The sequence below is a fragment of the Rhyacophila brunnea genome, unplaced genomic scaffold (assembly GCF_057557595.1).
Source record: "Rhyacophila brunnea isolate RB1 unplaced genomic scaffold, BYU_Rbru_1.0 scaffold_3, whole genome shotgun sequence".
Lineage (NCBI taxonomy): Eukaryota > Metazoa > Arthropoda > Insecta > Trichoptera > Rhyacophilidae > Rhyacophila > Rhyacophila brunnea.
In genome coordinates this window covers 14,705,516-14,728,438 of record NW_028232965.1, presented here as the reverse complement: position 1 = coordinate 14,728,438, position 22,923 = coordinate 14,705,516, and the positions used below count along the sequence as shown (strand labels likewise).

General features: G+C 32.6%; 1 protein-coding gene across 11 annotated transcripts in view; it reads right to left on the bottom strand.

Moving 5' to 3' along the window:
* aPKC (protein kinase C iota type) overlaps positions 1-22,923 on the bottom strand; it is a 478,073-nt gene that overhangs the window by 67,955 nt on the left and 387,195 nt on the right. The window contains exons 1-2 of one of the 11 annotated variants that reach the window (XM_085952859.1): positions 8,694-8,774; positions 6,219-6,460 (exon numbers count right to left, since the gene is read on the bottom strand). The exons of 9 other annotated variants lie outside the window; for them this stretch is intronic. In XM_085952859.1, coding sequence (XP_085808985.1) covers positions 6,219-6,318 — 100 coding nt within the window. In that variant the 5' untranslated portion in view covers positions 6,319-6,460; positions 8,694-8,774. Of the gene's footprint in view, positions 1-6,218; positions 6,461-8,651; positions 8,775-22,923 lie in introns of those variants that run through there. One more of the 11 variants, XM_085952860.1, reaches the window with a different exon arrangement.

Sequence of the window (22,923 nt, the reverse complement as noted above, 5' to 3'; positions counted from 1 at the left end):
AGTTGTTGATATGTACATTGTAAATTTCTATGGATTATATTGGTTCACGAAAAATGTTCCGTATAAGTATTTCAAATTACTGAAACCTATGATTAACAATGATTCCCAACTGAAGCTTGAAACGAATTTGACAATGTGACCCCTTTCTTGACAATGCAGTATTCTTGTAACCTAAAAATCAAGGATTCCAGTTATCAGTAATGAATGTCACCGCCTACTATGCATCGATCATTTCATTCCTGTGAAAGCGTTTGAAATTTGCACGATAACGTCGTCACTTAGTGACTTATTACTACATATTAAACTATTTATTGTTGAGTGAGTGATTATTGACTTGCTTAAAAGATTCCACGAAAAAGTATGTTAAAATAACTATTCCATTAAAATTTTCGTTTGCGGCGCTAATACACCACTTCATTCAAGACTAAAAATCTTATAAATAGCAAGAGACAGTCTTTTTGTCTACTTAACATAATGTTTAGCAGTATTTTGATCCGCTATATCACCGACTACTGTTTTGTATGTATATTTTTATAATCTTTCCATTCGGTCATTACTATTTGTTAATATTTGAAAATATTCCAAGGGTTCGGTCAAAAAAATGTTGGGAATCACTGGCATATACCCTAAGAAGTATAGAAAGACGATGCAAAGAAAAAATATAATAAATGACTGTAGATTAAAGAAATACAGAAGGGCGCATAAAAAGCTGGTGAAATAATCGACGCACACGTACGCTGTACGTTGAAAGAGTTAAAATGAATGTGTTATTTTTCAATGTCACCCACCACGATAGACTTTTTCACAATCCGAATTCGCAGACGTAGACAGTAGTGACATATATGTGTACTTTCCTACTGGAATGAATTGGATCGGCCAATTCTCACAAGAAAAAAATATATTATATTTATTATCTATGTTACAATATGGGCTAGGATTTACGGCATATACCTATTAGAGAACTATTTTATTGAAACTGAATAATAATATAATATAATAACAATATATATCTGTATATATTAATTGAGTGGATAAATAAAAGTTAGATTTGCAAAACATTAAAAGAAAAAGTTAACCCTACCAAATAATTATTACGTATAGGGTCGTCTATATATTATGACGTCACACTATTTTCAGTATTTTGACCCCCCTTCCCTATTGTCCGCCATCTATTACGTCACATTTTGAACTCCTTCCGTTAAGACAAATTTCTTGAAAATGATCGATGGCAGTATAATACAGTTATCGCGGAGTATTTTATTGCCCGAAGTATACTTTCTTGGTTTTCTGACGTCACATTTTCGACAACCCTTCGGTAGAAATCATCACATCATATCAGATCCACTAGGACGTGACGACATACAGTCGAAAGCTGCTCATAACCATGAAATTATTACTCACTGGATAAATTTATATAAATATATAAAATAATTTATTATAAATTTAATGTAATATATTAATATATATATATATATATATATAAAAACTGATTATTGCCTCTTTTACTACAGTAGACAGAGAAGAAAATTTATTTTTTGATTAAAGAATTTGACTGGTTGTTGATTATAACACTTAACATTTGATCTGACGCGCAATAAACAAAGAAGAAATATTAGAAGGTAATGAAAGAAAGCCACCAATAAGAAATGAGCGCGGAAAGATTAAATTCTCAGACTTTTAATAAACGAATTTACCGATTTTATACAAAAGCATAGTCTTAAATTAACAAACGTTGAATAAGGTTTCTCTCAATAAAAATTAAGATCAATTAAGAATGAATGAATAATTAAAAATTAATGAACAATCACGACCCCAAAAGTTGAAGCGGGCGGACATTACCTTCGACCCCTTAATAATCCCACCCTACGATTTCCACCCCACCCCCTTCCCGGTCAGCGCCGCGTCTTTCGTCCGCAAAACGTCAAAGATGACAGCGAAAAAACAACTCCCATCCCGCTGCAAAAGTGTTTTCGCCTTTCTTCGTATTTTTCCTCTTTTAATAATGGAAAAAAGCGCGCAAAATGGGATGATGTACCGCGAGGGGGGGGGGGGGAGCGGGAATAATTAACAGAGGTCGTAGATTAAAGAAACGAAGCGTTCTTTGGGGAATGTTTATGAATTCATTCGCTCTACAAGATATATGCGTATACATTTACATACGCAAGGTCCATTACGGAGATTATTTTTGGATTGGGAGAGAGGGAGGAAGGGGGGATGGGATTGTGTGGTTCATCTGAGAAATCGCTTTTTGTACGAATCTTTTATAGATTATAAAACAACATTTTCTTTTAATTTTCCCTCAGTGCCCGAAAAATTCAGGTTAGCAGATGTTACTTAGGTACATTTTTATGTCTCTTTTCACCATTTTTCATTACACGACTTTGATACATTCTTAAAAAACTGTTTTAAATTACATCGTCTAACGACCTTATCCTAAAAATAAACTAATACATTATAATATAAAATATATATTTTGACCATGTCCGATCCTAATAAGTTCATATGGACCTCCTCTCCACAGGGTAGAAGTTTGTATTGACAGATTTTTTAAAGTTTATTAGCTGACACGTAAGCTGCTATATATTTACATCTTAATAAAATAAATTATGAACATTATTTTTTTTTCTTTAAGATATACCTATACAACGTTTACTTGTAACGTGGGATTATCATTTGGCATTCACCACATACAGATAATATTGTTTCTACAATACGTGTTTCGATAGGACAGTTGGTATAACAATATATTTTTTTATATATATGAGGTGAATTCTAATTCATAATCCATATTATTAAAAAATCATTACTATGATACAAGTGATATTACAAGTGATGCGAATAATATGTTTAAGACATACCGATAAATTGCTTTTCTCGAAAAATTTCGTCAACAATTATCAATAAAACCTAAATCAGATACATGTCCTACCTACAGTATATGGTTCCTAAATATCCCATTGACCTATTGAAGTGGGAGAAACGAAGATTCTTAAATTATGTGGAATAAGTACCTACTACATAGTGTGTTTTGGTACTGTTTACAATTTGTTATCCAAGGAGAGGCCTACGCGTCTGGTATGAGTGTATCTACAACGAATTGTTCCGGGTAGCAGCAAATGATAAATCGAAGATTGTCCTAATGGTGGCCGACTTCCAGTAGGGGATGGCACGATAAGAAGAGGTGTATTTTATTTTAATTAATACAATGTCTTTCCACAAAGAATTGACAGTTAACACCATTAAGAAAGTGATAGTTACATTTTATGAAACTATCACGAATGTATTTTCATCATATTATACTACACGCTTGCTCTCATAAAAATATTGTTTTTTTGTGCGGAATTCCACTATCATTGATAATGTTACGACCCTTCATTACAATACACAAAGTGGATGATGTACGACGAGTGTTGATCAAACGTTTCCACGCGAAAGGGTGAAAAAAATATACCCGAATGACTAAGAGCCATAAAAAACATCACAAACCACACTAATATAATGGGCAAAAACAAGTCTCTGGTGGGGATACAACACACCAGAGTGGAGAGCTCCACGATCCTCTGGGAGAAAAGGCGAAAAAAAACCCAACGACGAGATAGACAATATGCGAGTTTTGGAAATTGGTTGGCGTATGTAAGCCATAGGCATGGCCTACATACAAAGCAGTAGATAGATGGCTGACAGCAGTGGCGAATGGTGACTTTTGGATGATTGGCAAACTATGACTGAGTACAATGAACATTTTATCGAATGTAAATTAATTTTTAAAATTCCAGTAAATTAAAAACAGTAATTTATTAAAAAAATCAAAAAAGAACAACCCCCCCCCCCGCAGACGATATATGTATTTTTGAATACCTACCATGTATGCACTATATCATGTAGGTACCTAATCGTTTACTTGTTTATCAGGAATAGATTGATATAGAGGACAAACCACTCTGTTTTAACTCATTTTCTGTGAACTCTAATTATTAAAATTTATAAAGAAGACACCCGTTATTTAAGGTGAAAAAAGGGGTAATGGTTGTAAGACCATAGTGCGTCCGTTTTTTTTTAATACGTGTGTGTGTGTGAATTTAACCGCATGCGAGAATGCATTTTATAGTGAACTTGATTAGATTAAATTGTCGTTTTTTCTTATCAAAATAATTGCAGAAAAACCAAACAGCAAGTATTGAATTATTCAGTTTTACAATTTATGCTTCGCGAATCCCTGCTATATGCTATATATCCCTGGAATGCTAAGGACGTATACTGGCGCTCGGCTTTAGTATAATTACTTGTCAGCTAGATAGTGTTATGAAATTTATACAAAATTTAAATCCAATAACTACCCGAGAAATTTCACGGATCCACAAGAAATACCTTGTTTGATCAGGTAGATCTAAAATATAGATCGATTATATATTACTAGTGAAGCTTCGCCCCCTGGCCACCTTCGGCGCCAAGGACCCACTGCCAGAGGTTTCTACCCGCCCTTCACTATACTCACAAAACAACAATACGCAACAATTTAATCGCAAAGTTCCATTATCTTAAAAAGCAAATCAACGATATCCACGTTTATTAGAATTGTTATCTCGTCCATCGAGAATCTATTAGTTATTGCTTCAGATCGATACCGTCATTAACATAATGCATTAGTTTACTAAAAGCTTTGTATAGTAACCCCATCAAAGTGATACAATGTATATGTTCCATTATCTCGAAAAGTTTAGCGAGAACACCCATTTTTTTTCAATATTTCCATTTAGGAACCGCGAACGAAGATCTCAATTGGTTAAGGGTTTAGAAAAATATAATAAAAAGTTTGTTTTTTTTTCAGTTGTATGGAGACTCTGAAGTAACTGAAGTAACGAACTGACCCAAATTACAATAAAATTGTCGCCGCATTAGTATATGTGTACAGAATTTACATATAAGGGAAATAGTGCCAGACAAATATGCAGGCTTTAGCTTATCTTTTTTATGTTTACAGAGTAGATACGTCGCTGGTGTAAAACAAAGACATAAAAACTAATAAATCTGTGGTAATAATTAAAAAATCGTTTACTAGTAAGCCTTCGCCACTGGCTAACAGAATAGAAAACAGTGTTCGTCCCCAAGCCGAGCTGGAAGACAGGATATGCCAAAGTAAGACAAAGTTTAACGAAGTTGGCCGCCTTTACAGATATTCGTTACGGGTGTATTGGTGACACTGGGGAGAATGAAGCCGAAGTTAGTGTGTTGGGATTATGTAGTTTTCTGGTTAACAAAATGTTAGGAATAGGTGATGTAACCAACAAATTAATAATAATATATATTTATTAATGCCACTTTTACGTGAAATTATGCGAAAGTCACTGAACCTATTTCGTGTATGATAATGTTAACGCGCGTGTTTGAACATGTACCGTTTAAAAAAAACGACTTCTTTTCCGGTAAGGTACATGTTCAAACACCCGCGTTAACATGACCTTACTCCTTACTTCATTTAAAACTTCATAAAATGCCTAATTCTAGTCAAATTTGGGATCACGGAGATTATAAAATATATATTTTTTATCGTAAATATTTTACTATATAATGTTAGCATTAATTTTACTAATGGTTTTATAAATGCGTTTAAAAATTAATAAAGCTAAAAAATCTTAACACCACTGCACATGGATGTACTGAAATATGACTATATTCTAAAACATTAGATCGAGAGGTTTAAAAGAATACTATTTTATGTAATAAAAATACTTTATGCAGTCATCAAATGTTTAAAATAAATATAAAGGATAATAAGGCTTCAAAATTATATAAATAGATTATCTACAACGTTTAAGGAATGTTCAGGCTAATGCTTTGAAAATACTATAAAATCTCCATTTTGACCTACGTTGGGCATGTTGGCCGTTAAGCGGTCACGCTAGTTAGTGGGAAAACAATGCTGAAAATACATGGGCGCGGAAAAGTGATATGTAGCCTTATTACGATGTAGGTTCATTTTTCAACGCGTGCCATAGGTTCACAAACCCTGACCTAACACATCAATACTATCAACTATGATGTATCATTAGTACTATAGTTTACAAAAGAAATAATAAAACAATACACATACGCTATAATGTCAAACATCACTGTTGGTAGAATTGAATAATAATATTGCATATTTTTATAAAAGCATTATAAGATGGTGGTATCTATAGCTAAGATGTAATAAGTAATATTAATATAATATGACTAACTCCTTTCCCTGACGGCCATCGGAGCAGCAATGGTCTCCAGAAAAAGGACAGGATAGCCGTACATGATACTTGCATCGCATAGCTGCCACCACAGCGGCATATTGGATAGTTGAAGAACACTGATCACACTTAGATAATTAGAAACAAAACTAAACACACACTATGAAAGCCTTCATAATATTCCGTAGAACTTCATACATATATTAATTTTCACAACATATGGCGCGATCATCAATCGATGGCTATGTAATTATTAATAAACGCACCAATAAAAACACATTGAGTAGGTAAATGTGTAAGTATATTATACGGTAAAGTAAGTCGTGTAATTTATTATGAGTGGTTTAATAGGCGTGAGATTAGGATTAAAATGTAAATGGACAATTAGATAAGTCGATTAGCCAATCGACCGATACAAATAATATGTCCCATTTAATCGACTTGATAGTGTATTATGTACATAGATAAATAAATGTATGATTAGTGATTACTAACTAATTACATTTGAATATTTGTATATATTATGTTGCAGTGGCGAAAGGTCGAGGTAGGCTATTAAGATTTGACATACATAATACAAACTAAACTTTGGCAGTCAAATGTTTTCATTGAATAAGACTTCAATTTACAGATGTGGTATTGGTTAGTTTTTAAAAATTCAATTGAACTCCGCGAAAACTAAGCCATAACAGATAATAGTAAATTTCTATCTATATGATCCATCTAAAAAACTAATCAACAACATGTGTAATAATATGTATTTTTATTTCAACAAAAACAAATAAGTATGAATGAAAAAATGTGCACTATATTGTCGGATCGCCGTGGTTTGGTTTAGGCAGGGTTTAATTAATATTTAAAAATTAAGCAAAATCTTCTGTAAATTGTAGTTTTGGCTCAATAAAAACAAATACATATGATTGACAGTTTTATATGCACAATTTATGTCGGATCTTAACAGCCTACCTCCGCCATTCGCCATTGTTATGCTGTTTCAATACATATCTTTTCAATTAAATATTGCTGGAATCGAGGAAGATAATATAAAAATAATCATAGATAAAAAAAATTGTTTGATAAACATTTTTCGACAGAAAGAATACTTTTCTTAAGTGTAATTTTCTTTTATAATATTTGATAGAAATACCGAAGGTCTTTTGTGTGCAATTTTGTATTGATAAACAACGATAAGACGCTGATAAGTGATAACGTTTAATAAATGTTGAATTTAACATTTGTGATTTGATTATAACGGAAAGATTATATAGCAGAACAAATACAATTTTATTATGTAGTTAAATTTATTTATTTATTTGGTATATGTAATTTAAAAAGAACGAAAAAAATACCATAAACTCGAATAATATGTGTAGAACATTTATTAGTATGGTTCATTATTAATTAATTTACTTTTCATATTAGTCCACTATCACGAAATTCGTTAATAATATTTATAGGAAAATTATACAGATTAGAATTTCGGTGGGTAATCAAACAGAATCAATAAAATTGATACAATTTTTTCAAGGCATCAATGATATCATTTTACTACAATATGTAAAAAGACTGCAAATACCTCATTCAAGGAAAAACGTAGACGTTGGCAATAGCACGGTTACATTTATGATAAAACATAATCTAATAAAATAAAATAGTACATGTACCTACGGGTGTAAGAACAGAATAATATCCATACATAAACATATTGATATTCTTCACAAAAATAACTCAAAAGTAAAAATGTTTCAGTTACACGAACAATATTTTTGACACTACGTTAAAAGCAATAAACATGTTGTTTGTAACTAAGATAAGAAACAAATGAAAGATAATGAAATAGAACAGTTTATTGATATGTATAATTCAATTTATCACATAATTTATTAATCCTTTGGATGGAAATTTGTTTCTCGATAACCGATAATATCGCTGTTTATCTATTATATTAATAAGCGAACACATTATAGTATATTCAATATTATTGAATACATTATTGTTTACTTGAACGTCACATTTAATATAAAACCCAGCAATTTTAAATGACAATAGTTATGTAGAATCATCAGCAATAATAATTAATAAAAGCTAGTGTCCCTTAAACCTAAAAACGATATAAGTATAATATATTTGATATTTCCAAATCAACGTTGGTGTAATAGTATATGAATAGTGCTAAGACTACTAAGTGAAAGGACGTTAGTGATAATTTGAAAATGTAAAGTTTATTTTATCGTGACAAAACAAGTTGTAACTTCATCACGGAATAACTCTTGGTGACGCACTATTGAGACTAGCTTTCGCCATTACGTTATCCTGACGTAGCACGTTGACACGATATTTATGAGGAAGACATGGTTATATTATGATACTGATTATTATACGGAATTTTATTTATAAATTTAATATTTAATTTTAACAACTTAAACAAATCACTTTTGGTTTTACGGTTAAAATAGTTATAAGTATATAACAAACATATCGAAAGACTTCCACCCGTTTTGCGGTAATGACAGACGTAGACTAGTTCAACCGACGTTCGTTCTACGTGTATAATGTACCTATATATGTATGGAAGAGATATAGAAACCTTATCAGTTTGATTACACAGATTCCGTACATACGAAAATGTCGATGTTGGAACACGACTGCATACAATATTGTATTTGTCTCATACGAACAAAGAAATTTATCGCAGCTAGAACGATCATAATAACTAATAAGATACCTATTAATTATTATTTTTTGTGGTACTTACTACAATACTAATGATTATTGGCCTTCTTTAACATCTGCATCCACCTAGATATATCCAAAGCCGTTTTCCTCCATCCTGTATGTGGCCGATCAGGAATGTCAGTTTCTTTGTCATGCGTGAATTGGTTGGTTACATGTAAATTGTACGTAAAACATTTCACCGTGGCACAGTTCACCGTGACCTTTCTATCGGAAAGAGATGACCGTAATACGGTCTCCGATTTTATTAGATTCAATATGAACATCAATTCAATTTTCATAGATGATTTAGGCAAAATTCATTAATTCAAGAATGAAAACTTAACCTAACCTAACAAATAATCAAGTATATCGGCTATTTTAAAAACATTGTATGCTGCTGGCTTCCTGTAAAGTGTAAACACTGTATACCAACAAGAACCATGTTTTATTTAGACATGAATTTCATGTCAGTACTATACGACCCATACAACATTTCACGGTGAAGTGTGATACAGCGAACTGCATACGTACAAGTTTCCGGACACGGCGTGAATTATCTATCATGTGTCCATTCACTCCCATTCACATTCGGGCTCCTGTACAAACCGTGCAGTTCATTCTTATATTCTTCATTCCGACTGTGTTATTGATAAGTTCTAAGATACCGGACACCACACACCAACATTCTTTTCATGGTTTCGGTCATGCACCAGGTTTCCAAACCATACATGACAACTGACAACTAGTCTAAATAGTCTAGTGTATAAGATGCCGGTTAAATTCATTGTAACGTAGCATATTGGTTAGACTGAAGCGACATCGTGGGCTTGCTGCCAAAAGTTGGTAAGTCGATAATTTAGGCATTTAGTGTTAACAGATTATTATGTGTATATTTATAAATATGTATCACAAAAAAAATTTGAAGGTCATCCGATGTATGCGCAAAAAGCACAAAGAAATTAGTATTATGTCTGATTTTCGAGGGCATGTCAAACTTCAAATTGGAATTACTCGATAATATGATTATGAGACTTACCAACTTTCGGCAGCAACACCACTTTGTTCCCAAACATCTTTATTTTGTTTTATAAACTAGTATTACTAACTGTTATTAGAGGATCCCAGGTATACGAAATTGTTGACTCTCTTGTGGAGCGATGTTGTGCACATTGAAAGTACACGTCATGCTCTGCCTAGCCTTTTGGCTACAACAATTTTATATTTTGTCGTCTCCGCATTAACAGTGAGCGTGCTGGATCACCCTCAAGATCCAAAAATACTTATCAACGGTATTCGGCATTAATTTATACACAATATAGATAATTTGTTTTACATATTATCCTATTATTATATTATGTATACCTACAATCTACAGCCTGATTAATGTCTCTCTTTATAAGGAGATTAATTTCATGTCGGTCCTGTGCATGGCGTTGCTACGCGCGTAGGTTTTATGTATGTCGTTGATCCAGAAGCCTCTAAGTTTACTTTTAGGTCTTTCCCCCCATTGATTACCACTGAATGACTAGATTTAACAAGTAATTTTTTGGTATGTTGTCTAACGACTAAGGTTGTTCCAATGCCACTAACTACCTCTAAACTACTTCAAAATAATGACAAAAGTGTTATTATTAATACAACTGAATAGCTATTACCACAGACATAGGGTACCTAGTCAATCAAAATCAGTTTTGTATTCTAACTTATAATAAACTTACTACAAACTTTCTACACTAATTTTACATTGGCTCTACAATCCAAAGTTGATCTTGGTCGTCTGTCAAAAGGATTTCTTATATTTTCATTTACAAGAAATTGATGTAAAGGCAGTTACTCGGCATGTTGTGATTCCAAACACATCTTTAAAAACATGTCGATTTGCCAGATGCAGGATTCAAACCCGAAACTCACAACTAAGCGGATACGTTACCCACTCGAACATCGCAGGTTATATACAGGAATAATGTGACATAATTTAATGATGACTGGGACCGGTTTCGTCCGTTTAGAAGAACACTGTCAACAGATTTTTTTTAAATCGTGCCTAAAATCAATATGTTTTGTAAGTAGCATTGTAAGACAATCGAAAACAAACACCTAAACCTAAACTGAACTGTTTTGGCAATAATGTGGGTTAATTTATAAGGGGATAACGGTATAATATACTAAACTATTTGAGCATTCGCAACCTTTTTCAGCTGCTAATTAACGCATCTATGGTGGCCCGGTTAATAGAGGAGGCGTCTCTGAAGCCGTGAATCATGGGTTGATCTCATGGCTATTCAATATTTACAATGTGCGATTGATCCAGTGTAAAGACTCGATGGATTGGGCGAATAGTTAAAAACGATTCCACGTAAAAAGGTATGTTCATATGTTAGCGGCTCTCGTGGTACACTTCGTAAGGCACTGGCCTTTTATCCAGGACCTCCGGGTTCGATCCCGGTGAGGACACAATATATTTATTTGACTTTCTCAAAGCCTGGGTGTTTGTGATTGATTCAATTATATTACTAAATACACTACTGTTGAAACTACACTACTGTAATTGGGCCTCACGGTATGTTGTGTTAAAAAGAAAAGAAAAATATAACCTGCACAAAGAGGACTATGTTCTATGCCATTTTAAACTTAATTAACATCTATCACGATCGATAAATTATTTTGTTGATATAATATTAATCACGTCTCTATGATAATAACCACTTTATCCAGGAAATATTATCCATATAGCTACAAACGAGTTTAACAATCGGACTCTTAAAGTTATTATATTATATAAGTACTTATTTACGTTTCATAGGACTAATAAATCCGGCTATCTTGAATGTTGCATATTTCGTTATTTAATTTAGAATCCGTCAAACGTACTTGAGCAGCTTCTCTAATTACTTAACTGAAACGTCAAGTATAAAAAAGGAGCTTGTATTACTGAGATTTTTTTCGAAAAAGGAAATTTAATAATAGAAAAGTGCTTTTATAAATTCGTTCGTCGCATTAATGAAAAAAAGTCTCTGTGTAAACATGAGGACTCATTCGCAGATTGTTTTTGTACAGTGCATTACTGTGAAAACATTCTGAGCGGGGAATTCCATGCAGGTCTACATTTATACGCGAGGACGAAGGGCATGTTAAAGAGGGCACCTTATGTTTTCCACCCGGTGTGCTGTTGTTGATTTTTTGGAAATGGTGTTATATATATACGTAACACACAGGAACAAGCGACATACACGATACAGATACTTCCGAAAATATATGTTAGACAGAAATAGTATTTTTTTTTATAAAATAATCTTAAATATAACAAAATATATGCCGTGTGGTATTTCATTATATCTGGTATTTATAAACACTTACATAGTGCACATATAAAATAGTCAGACAAAGGATATAAGGAACAAATTTAAAAAAGAGGTATTTAAAATGTTATGCATGTTCTTATACAAACAACATGAATCACCATTTAAAACACAAAATGGCACGAAAGAACTGGTAGGTGATTTTTGTGCATAAACTTTTATACCTTTCTAATTATCGATAATACACCAACAACTTCATGCTATTTAGATTTATTCAATTAGATATTCGTCATAATATTATGTCTAAAAATTCTCGTAATTAAAGTATTTTCAATAAACAGATAAGTTAAAACGTAAATTAAATAAAATTTTGTATCGAACCTTCGCTACCAATAACCGGTATCCGATAACAGACTTCAAAAATGACATTAAAATGTATTTGTTGCGAGGAAAACACCAAAAAATTGAAACAGCCCCTGTTTTTCAAGTGAATGTTCCACCTAGAACAGTGGTGCGCCACCGGCCATGGTATTTATTTTATTGTGAGTCACCGATAAAATTAAATACGCCAAACAAAATCCTAACATATCATATCACAAATATTAAAGAGGGTAAAATGCTTCCATTCATTGACAGTCATTTTTATAGTTAATTGTACTGCAGCCTACATAATTTATATAGACTGTACTGGAAAGTTATATTGGCCATACCTACTGTAACTATAGCTTGTTGCGCAGCGTATATGAAGAATGTGGGTTAAATTGTGAATCTAAAAAATAAACAGTATTTTTTTTGCTTCCTCACAGCTTTATGAGATAGTGGAGAGTGAATTGAATGTTTAGTGTGTACGTATGAATTTATTTATATTGGGTAAATTCCTAATTTCATATATTCCTTGATTTGTTTATACGGAAGCGATGAAATAACATTAATGTATTAAATTGTAATATCAGCGTAGCACAACTAGTAGCCCACAAAACCACACGCGGCCCTACGACAAAATGAATATTATATTAATTGTTTTTGGTTTCATAGTTTGCGTAAGTGCGTTGTTTACAAGTTTTTCGGACTCACTTACATTTGTAAGCAAGTAAAGATTTTCCTGAATCCGCTTGAATAATGCTCAGGACAGGCATAAAAGCATATAACTAGGTTTGCCAACCAAATCGCTTCGGGTGTTGATATATTCCACTTGCGTGAGGGTGAGTTAAGGTGGACGCTATTTTATAAATTCTTAAATTAGGGTCTCCTTAGCAAACTCGGTGTACTTCTTTGAACTTCTATATATGTATAATTGTATTTTCACTGCTTTTGTATGTTTATATTATGTTCTCTTTTTATATTTTCATTTTTATCGCTTTTATTACTTTTCTTCTTTATAATAATGTTTCATGTCATGTTGTGAGCGTCTTAAACTTATAATTTGTATTGTCCACAATATGTTAAAAAATAAATTAAATTGAAATTGATAATCAATGTATGCAGCCCTCGCACGGTTAGAAAAATGTATAAAAAATGACCCTACAGATGAAATGGTTGTGTATCAGTGACGTATGACATACATACATATGTATGGACTTTCCACTTGTGTCGTGTTGGAGGCATTTTAAAATGGAATTTATTCCGACGAGTTGCCGTCCATAACTGTCACCAGGACCGGCGGAGGAGAGGCCACGTCGCACGCCGTATGCACTTGCAAAATTTATTATTTCACCGGGAGCGGTGGCTTGATTTTTAAATCGAATCGAGCCACTGGAAATTGAAAGAATGGAAATTCATTGGGATGAGAATTTATTCTTTTATTTAAATTGAATTCTACGTATGAACGATTCAACATGGCGGAACGAAATGAAAAAAAGGAGCGTTGTTATACTCGTAGCTCGCTGTCATTTAGATACAGTTTTACAGGATGCACGTAACGCAACGATTTTTTTCATTTTCATTAACATTAGAAATTGTGTCGGTATTTTTCCAGCTGAAAATATTCCAATATGTGTGCAAATGCTTTGAAAAATGAGAAAGTGCGGCCATGTTTGTATTTTTTTTACTGTTTCATCGGGAGTCATCTTGGGTGGAGTGGTCTTGTGAAATGTTATTTTTATTGAAGCGTGAAATATTGAACAATGTTGACCATCCAAACTATATTTAATTTGGGTAACCGGACAAAACAGAATATAACAAAACAGAACAGCCAGGGGAAAAATGAAACATTAATTTTTGTGGAATCTATTTAGGTTAGGTTAGGTCATTATTTCGTTGTACCTAGTCACCGAATCATTTTGAACATAATATTATATTGATTAATATGAGATATCCAAAGCTTGCTGGCAATACCGAGTTAAGTCCCGTTTATTTGAGGCTTTCTAGCGATTAGGAATGCAGAAATTAGGTATATAATTTCATTTATTATGGCGTATTGAAAATCTGTGCTATTAAAAATCTATCAACATAATAGAGATAGGACAATTGAGTCGCTTAGAATCATAACTCACATATTCCAAAAATCAAGTTTTGAGATAATCGCTAAAAACCAACAGAGCACTATTTTTTGTAATTAGAAGAACAGTATTGAACTCCCTAGAATATTAATCATAATAATTAAATTAAGAGAGTCGAATAACTTTTTTTTTAAAAATATATATACCTAATACTCCTAACGTTGCAGACATACAGCATACTATGAGAAATAGAGCTCCCCGATTGGTTAGGAAGGCGTTGGTGACGAAACTTTATTCTTTGAAATATACGACATATTACACCAACAATGAACTTTGTCAACGATTTTCACATGGTTTAAATTGACTTTTAATACTCAACTATTTTTCGGTATATAGATTAATTCATTTAGAATCACTTGGCATATTTAACTAAAAAACGACAAAATTGCAATATGTGAGTTATGATTCTAAGCGACTCAATTTCAATATTAAATTTGATAGCAATGTTTGCAGGTGTGGACATACATTTATTTTACGCACGTACATTTTTGTATTCCGAAGTATATGTAGACCATAATGGAAATGTGATGATTTAAAACAATTTAAAAAAAAATACATTTACGTATATGCACGAAAAATTAAATTTTGATACTATTTTAAGCCATACTAGCCGCCCGGCATCACTCCTAACGGGAGTTAATGTGATGTGGTTAATGTTCTACAAAATTAATATAGTGGAAGTGGAAGTTTTAAATTTTAGTTTTAATAATATAATCTTCGAAATATCATTATCATATGGGTAATTCGGACAATAGTAAATCTGATATTAATTAACTTGGATCGAATTTTGATTTTATTTCATTGTTAAAATTTTTCATGACAAAATAGCTATATATATACTTTAACATAATATATTTTTCGAACATAACCGGATTTAATATGTATATGATTATAATCAAATCACAAATAATTTAATTACATGTAATGTAAATGTTAGCGATGAATGTGGAGTACATGACCGAATATATTTTAGGAATCTTTCAAAATTAAGACGCTCATTCCGTAAATAAGATTTTCAGTGAAGGGTGAATACATCAATCACGAGCATTGACAGTGAAGTATAAGTTATGCATATCTTGAGAATATTGTCTCCTTCGATGGATTCGAAGTCAACTACAAAATATTATTATTTTATGTTTTCAGTACTGAATGAATGTAGGTATTTTTATGTCATCTAACGAAGGCTTCGCTTCTGTTGTCATTGTGGTATTTATTTTTCTTAATAATACGAGGGTGGGTCAATAAGTCCTTAGAAAAGCCGACAGGTGGCGCGACTAGTACTGTAAGCGGTTTGTTTTCATGCAGCGGCAGTACCGATTCAGTATGCTGCGAAGTTTCAATCAGATTGGTCGGGTTGTTGTTTTTTATTTTCGTACATTTAAAAAAAAAATTTGCTTGTTTACAAAAATGGAGAAAATTGAGTTTAGAGCTGTTATTAAACATTTTAATATAAAAGGGTTAACAGCAAAGGAAATAAAAAATGAGTTGGATTTAGTTCACGGCATATCTTCTCCTTCACTTGCAACTATTTATAACTGGTTAAATGAATTTAAACGTGGTCGTACATCAACAAAGGATGAACCACGCTCAGGACGTCCTGTAGAGGTGACTACACCAGAAATGATCAATAAAATCCACGATATGGTGTTAAGTGACCGAAGATTAAAGTTGAGTGAGATAATTGAGGTTACAGGGATCTTAAAAGGTAGCGTCATTTCTATTTTACATGACAAATTGGGCATGAAAAAAGTTTCTGCAAGATGGGTGCCGCGTTTGCTCACAGTCGACAATAAACGCAATAGGGTGGTGGCCTCTAAAGCCCTATTGTCGCTCATGCAACGCAATCCGGATGAATTTTTTCGTCGCTTTGTGACTGTAGATGAAACATGAATACACCACTATACTCCCGAGACGAAAGAACAGTCAAAGCAGTGGATTGCGAAAGGCGAACCATGTCCAAAGAAGGCGAAAACCGTAAAATCAGCTGGTAAGGTTATGGCTACTGTATTTTGGGATGCACGTGGAATTATTTTCGTTGACTATTTGAAAAAAGGAAAAACAATAACAGGGGATTATTATGCATCTTTATTGGACCAGATAAAAAACGAAATTGAAGAAAAACGGCCTCATTTAAACAGGAAAAAAATCCTCTTTCATCAGGACAATGCCCGTGTTCACACATGTTTACGATCAATGGCTAAAATTGAAGAATTGAAGTTCGAATTGGTCGACCACCCACCGTATTCGCCAGATTTAGCCCCCAGTGACTTTTTTCTTTTCCCAAACTTAAAAAAATGGCTAAGTGGACAACGTTTTTTTTCAAATGAAAAAGTCATCGATCGGACAAATGCTTATTTTGAGGACCTTCCGAAAACTTATTTTTCTGACGGTTTAAAAAAAATTGAGAAACGTCTAACCAAGTTTATTGAGCTCCAAGGAGATTATGTTGAGAAATAAAAAAAAAATACAAAAATAAAAACTGTTTTAATGCTTTTTTCTAAGGAATTATTGACCCACCCTCGTATTATACATCTTATTATGTTTTACGTCATGTTGTAAACATTTTAAACTAGTAATTTGTATTGTTAACTAAGTGAATTTGAATAAGTTATAGCCTTGTTAACAGTTGATAGTGTGACTGAAGTGTAAAAGTAAAAATCTAGCAGACGAGGCAGAGCACATTATATTTCTATTTACAACCTATAGAAAACGGCATGGCGGGGTGTGGAATCTGCAAGAGTCTTACGTGAAGACCGCACACTGTACTGACCAGCTTTGTATCTTAGAACTTACATGTTTTGAATTATATCGAAAATCAGATCGATAGCATATTTTTTATATTTCTATCTGGAAACCAACTATTAAATATCGATTGGACGTATAAGAAAAACGATACATACCTGCCACATTTAGTGGTCTATGTGGTATTTTTAATGGAGTTGTCGCGACGCTCGCAAAAATTACATCGGTGCCGTCGCCATACCCCAACTTCTGTGGGGTTTGCACCTCAAAACTATTCAAGGATTACACTTCCGACGGCATATTTCTGCATACAGACAACACTAAGCGATAGGAAAATTGCAACCACATATTTTATGGGTTTGTGTTTTTACATATCAACCAAATCAGTTTCACGCAAATAAGAAGAAATAAAATAACTGTAGATGTTTTACAATATATTCAGATATCTTTATATATTGCCGTGTATGCCCTGCCGCTATACTCATATATGAATGTAACGTTTGAAAAAGTATATCTATGTAGATAGATGCACATACATCCTAAAAATGATCACATTATAAATTACCAATACCTACTCATATCCTGAGAACAAAAACAATACTAGAGTATGCATTTCAATTAATTCATGAAGTAATTAATTGTAAAATCAAGAAAAGTAATTGAGAAAACCTTTAAATATATCCCGGCTGAAGAAGTTACACGAAGGAAGGGGTGTTTATCAAATTTCCAGTCCACATGATTCCGAAGAAAACTTACCTGTAACAGAATGAAAAAGATGTCATTAGTACATTTTTTTAAGTGAAACAAGAATTAATAAATAATTGTACACACGTTTTAAATACTTTAAGTAATTTAGTTATATTATCATTCCATTAATGCAAGACGATTATAAAATATTACGAAAAAAAATACATATTTCTTTTCACACCGACAAATTGTTTAGGTAGTTATTTTTATATCAATAATTTTCCAATTTCGCTTTTTATCACCACAGCCTTTTCATTAATAATTTGTTAAGTATAGGTACATTTCAAGGAAATGTGTTAAGGGAACAATAATGTAGAATGGTGTCAGATTTTTGTGGCACTGCAAGCGACTCATTTAGGTGAGATTACTTTCAAACAGGGAACAAAGAATTAATGGGAACTGAAATACCTAACGGGTGTGGAGTAACAGGCAACCAAACAATAATATGGGATAAACTTACACACTTGCAAAGAAAACGTAATTCTAAGCTTGCCCTTCGTTCTGACAACTGCTCTCGGTTTATGCACTGACGCTCATTCAATATTGGTGTATTTGAAGGTTGCAACATACACTATTGCACGTTTATAATATGTGTTTCACTTTCATATGACACTCACACATTCAAAACTCTGCTTCAAAATGTAGTGTATTTGGGTTATAGCGTATCTGAATTATATTGATTAATCTGTTCTGTACTTTCAAATGACACTGACACCGTTCCAAAGTGATTTCGCCGTGGGCACAATGCCAGAAGAATCTGTCGTTCCTCTACCAATAGATAATTTGTATGTGCTTAAATATATTTTTTTACGGGAGCTCTCATATATTTTTAAAAAACATTTTTTCATAGGATAAAGACAGCGGTTATATGAAAAAAATATGTGGTATTCATGGAAAATAATTAATTTATATATATATGTATATGTGTCATGGGGGGTTGAGGGTTTGGGTTTGATGTGTCAATAATAGTAAAATTATGTGTTTTCGAAGGATGTCTACCTACTTGGTAAGACATAAATTATTTGTATATAAACCCGTCGGTAGATACCTACGTATGTTTTTCTTTCTGCCGATAATCGAATGTATATATTATTATATGCAGTGAAAGTAAACAGTGTTCATATTAAAAATTATTTGATATATTTATTATAACGTTAATCCTACGTGGAAACATTTCATGTTATTTTCATCACATGGCATGACTTTATACTATCATTGAATAAATTTACGTTATTTAATTGTTTGCACAAAAAACAAAGGCAGTAAATAGGTCAATATGATAACTATTATATTCGGAAATTGCCTAATATTAATAAATAATGCAGATCGGATAAAATCAATTTTAAAATGGCGGAATCGAATACATTTATTTTATTTTTATATTATTCACCAACTAAAATCCATTAAAAGCATACAAACAATCCAATTACAAACGAACCAATAACTATTTAAATGTAGATTTTAATATTCATTTCCATGCATCCATTTCGTATCGATTTGAAATATACGAGTTAATAAATAAATAGCGTTATTGTATGTAAATAACGAATAGTACACATACAATAATATAAGTTAATTCAGAAATATCTGTTAGGAAAACAATTTCTCAATGATGGAACCTGACCACCCAGAAAGCTCCTACATATTTCATAGACTGAAAGAACTAGACTACGGTAGTTGGACTATGATTTAAGAAACCTCGTCTCCCATTGTCATGTATATGCATTCGTGATTTGTGCACGGCCGTCCTCTATGACGCTACAAACGTGTCAGAATGACAAGATTTTAGTGTTACACTTCCTTATCCTGAAACGAAGCTACATAGGACTGATGTAGCAACCATACACCTTGGTGTTTAGAGAAAGAGTTTATAAAACTGTGTAGGAAAAGACAGTATCCATGGGGTTAACACAGTGGAAGAAACTTGCAGCAGAAGGGATAAGAGAAGTTAATTTGGAGGCGGCCATGCAACATATAGGATTGTAGTGTTGATGATGATTTCATAAATATTGAGTGTACATATTTATTTGATTGTGTCTCTAAATATCTAACTATAACAAGATAAACTAAAATTGTATTATATCCAACCTTCTAAGTATATCGATATTATATATTATTATAGTTTCGTAAGATAAGTATTCTCTGCACCATATCATGTTATTGCAGATGTGTGTAAAGTAACTACATATCCACATGTAAATATAAGGAAAGCGTTTCCCGACAATAAAGCCTATTTTTCAACTTTTGGGCGGCGTTTCCCCAGTGCTTTTCTGATGTCACTTTTCTCTAATTTTCTTCCGCATATTTGACCTCGCACACACGAAAAATACCAGGAAAATTCAATGAATATGATTAACAGATAAAAACCACGTGAAGAAAAAGTCTTTATTTCACAGGAAAAACAAGAGTCTATAAGTATAATATGTTCGTCTTTAGGATTCCCCTTAAGAGTCAACTTTATACGAATAGAAAGGTGTAAAGCTATTCTAATAGATACAATATGTACCTACACAAATAATATACTGACACATACTATATGAGATAAAATTGACGTTGCTATCTTTACTTGGTGAAAGATTAAGACTGAATAATACAAAATATTTGAAATAATGTGACGTTCTTCATAATGAAGAAAAATGAAATGAATAAAAAAACATAAAAATTTTTGAAAAACCTAAAAATATGGTGCCGGACACGATTCGAACCTGCATCTTACTGAATTACGATGAAATTAACTAATAGTCAAGCAACTGAAGCGGTCAAAAAATCATTGATATTGGCAATCGGCTTTTAAGATTTGAATCAAGGTATGTAGATATGTATGTACTAGTAAAAGGTACGTACCTTGATTCCTAGCCAACGCCAGGATCTCTCCATATTTTAATGTTTACGTACATGCAATTGTTAATAACTACTTTTTCTTATTCAACGAAAACTTCACAAAATTTAAGAATGTAACATTCTTTATTGAACATAGGTACTTGCGAACACATACTAGGAAAATATATTGTTTCCAAATTATGTATGTTCCATAAAGAATGTTGCATTTTTAAATCTTGTCAATTATACGTTGAATAAAAGAAGTAGTTTATCAAAATGCATAAAAACTGTAAGAGTCTCACTAACATACCTAAAATCCTGACTGGCTAATAATCATTTCACGTAAAATCTCTTATGATACCGTCTCGGGAGGCGGCCAAGATCCAACGCCGGATTTTAAAACCGAATAGGATGATGGTAAATAACACAAGTTTATTGACAAAGCCTTCGCACAAAACATATCAACTTTCGAAAGGAAAAAAGGCATAACCAGCATTTTTTCAAAATAGATTTTATTGAATGCAAACGCCGATTTATTATCCAAATTTAGCTGGCAATTAAAAAAAAAGAAGAAGGAAAATGAAGTAAAGTAAGAAAAACCATCATATTTATTGGTTTTTCAATTAACTCAATAATTTATATCAGATTAGGGATATAAAAACCAAATTATTAATTCTCATGCACTTTAAGGTAACGTGTATCTTCTATTATTTTAACTTTGACCGAAAACCTAAAAACATTTTTGTGCCTCCTGTAAAATTTGATTTGTGTGGATTACGCCCCTTTTCCTAAAGTCGATATTGGTATTTCACATGGATATTACATTTTTTCTTGTTGTAAATAATAAAATAATTGATAAACGGAGAAATAGTGTACCTAAGCCGGAATAAAGAAAGATTTCTAAATAAAGTAATAGAAATAATAATGTGTCTTTGTCGAATAAGCAGGAAATATCCCGCAGGGTTGAAAAGGGAAAATGTCAGCCGAGTTAAATAAATGTCTCGGAAAGAGCTTACCGATACGAAAAAAGTCCGCCATTTGGTAACCGTAAGTACAATCGACTGTTGGCTACGTATTACTTATGGGGATTTCAGAGTCACGAGAGGTGGACGCTGTTACATGAGTTACATCGAAAATATTTTAATTAATGTCACGAGTAAAATAGTAATTATAAATGAAGCATTTAACTTTTGTAGATCTTTATAATACTGATAGTCATAATATGAGTGTTGATATTGTTACCATACTAGAGTGTATTAGGTGGAAAGCCCATCCAAGGATGTACGAAAAATATCTAAATTCTTGTTAATTATTCGGAAGGAAAACATCGGAAATACCATCACCACTTTATTTACCACTGCCAAAGAAAATATGATGCAAGGATCAAATACATTATGATCACGTTATGTGCTGTCACGTGATGTCACAGTAAGCTGCCGCTACGGGAGAAAACTCTATAAAATCGTTTTTCTCGGTGTTTAAAATGTAATCAGACTGATGCTCCCATCCCGTAGCACATTTTAAACCTTTAGTTTAAACGAACATTGTCCAAATCTGCCGAAATCACCAGAACAGTGAGGTCACCTCACGCGTACCGCACTGCATCGATACCCGCATGAACGTTTTTTTTATATTTTTTTACATGCCTTCACATTTTCGACTCATTTTTTTTGGTTTTATTAGTTAGCACTATGTATTTTCTATAAGAGTGTGGTCTATATGAATATAGTATATAGAGTATGGGTCTGCAGGTAGGGTTTTGTTCAAAATATTGTCTATGGATTCAATATCGCAAGTAATTTGATCGTACGCACACATAGAAACTGTTCAAATTAATTGAAATTAGCATGAACAACGAATAATAATTCAAAATACTAATAATAA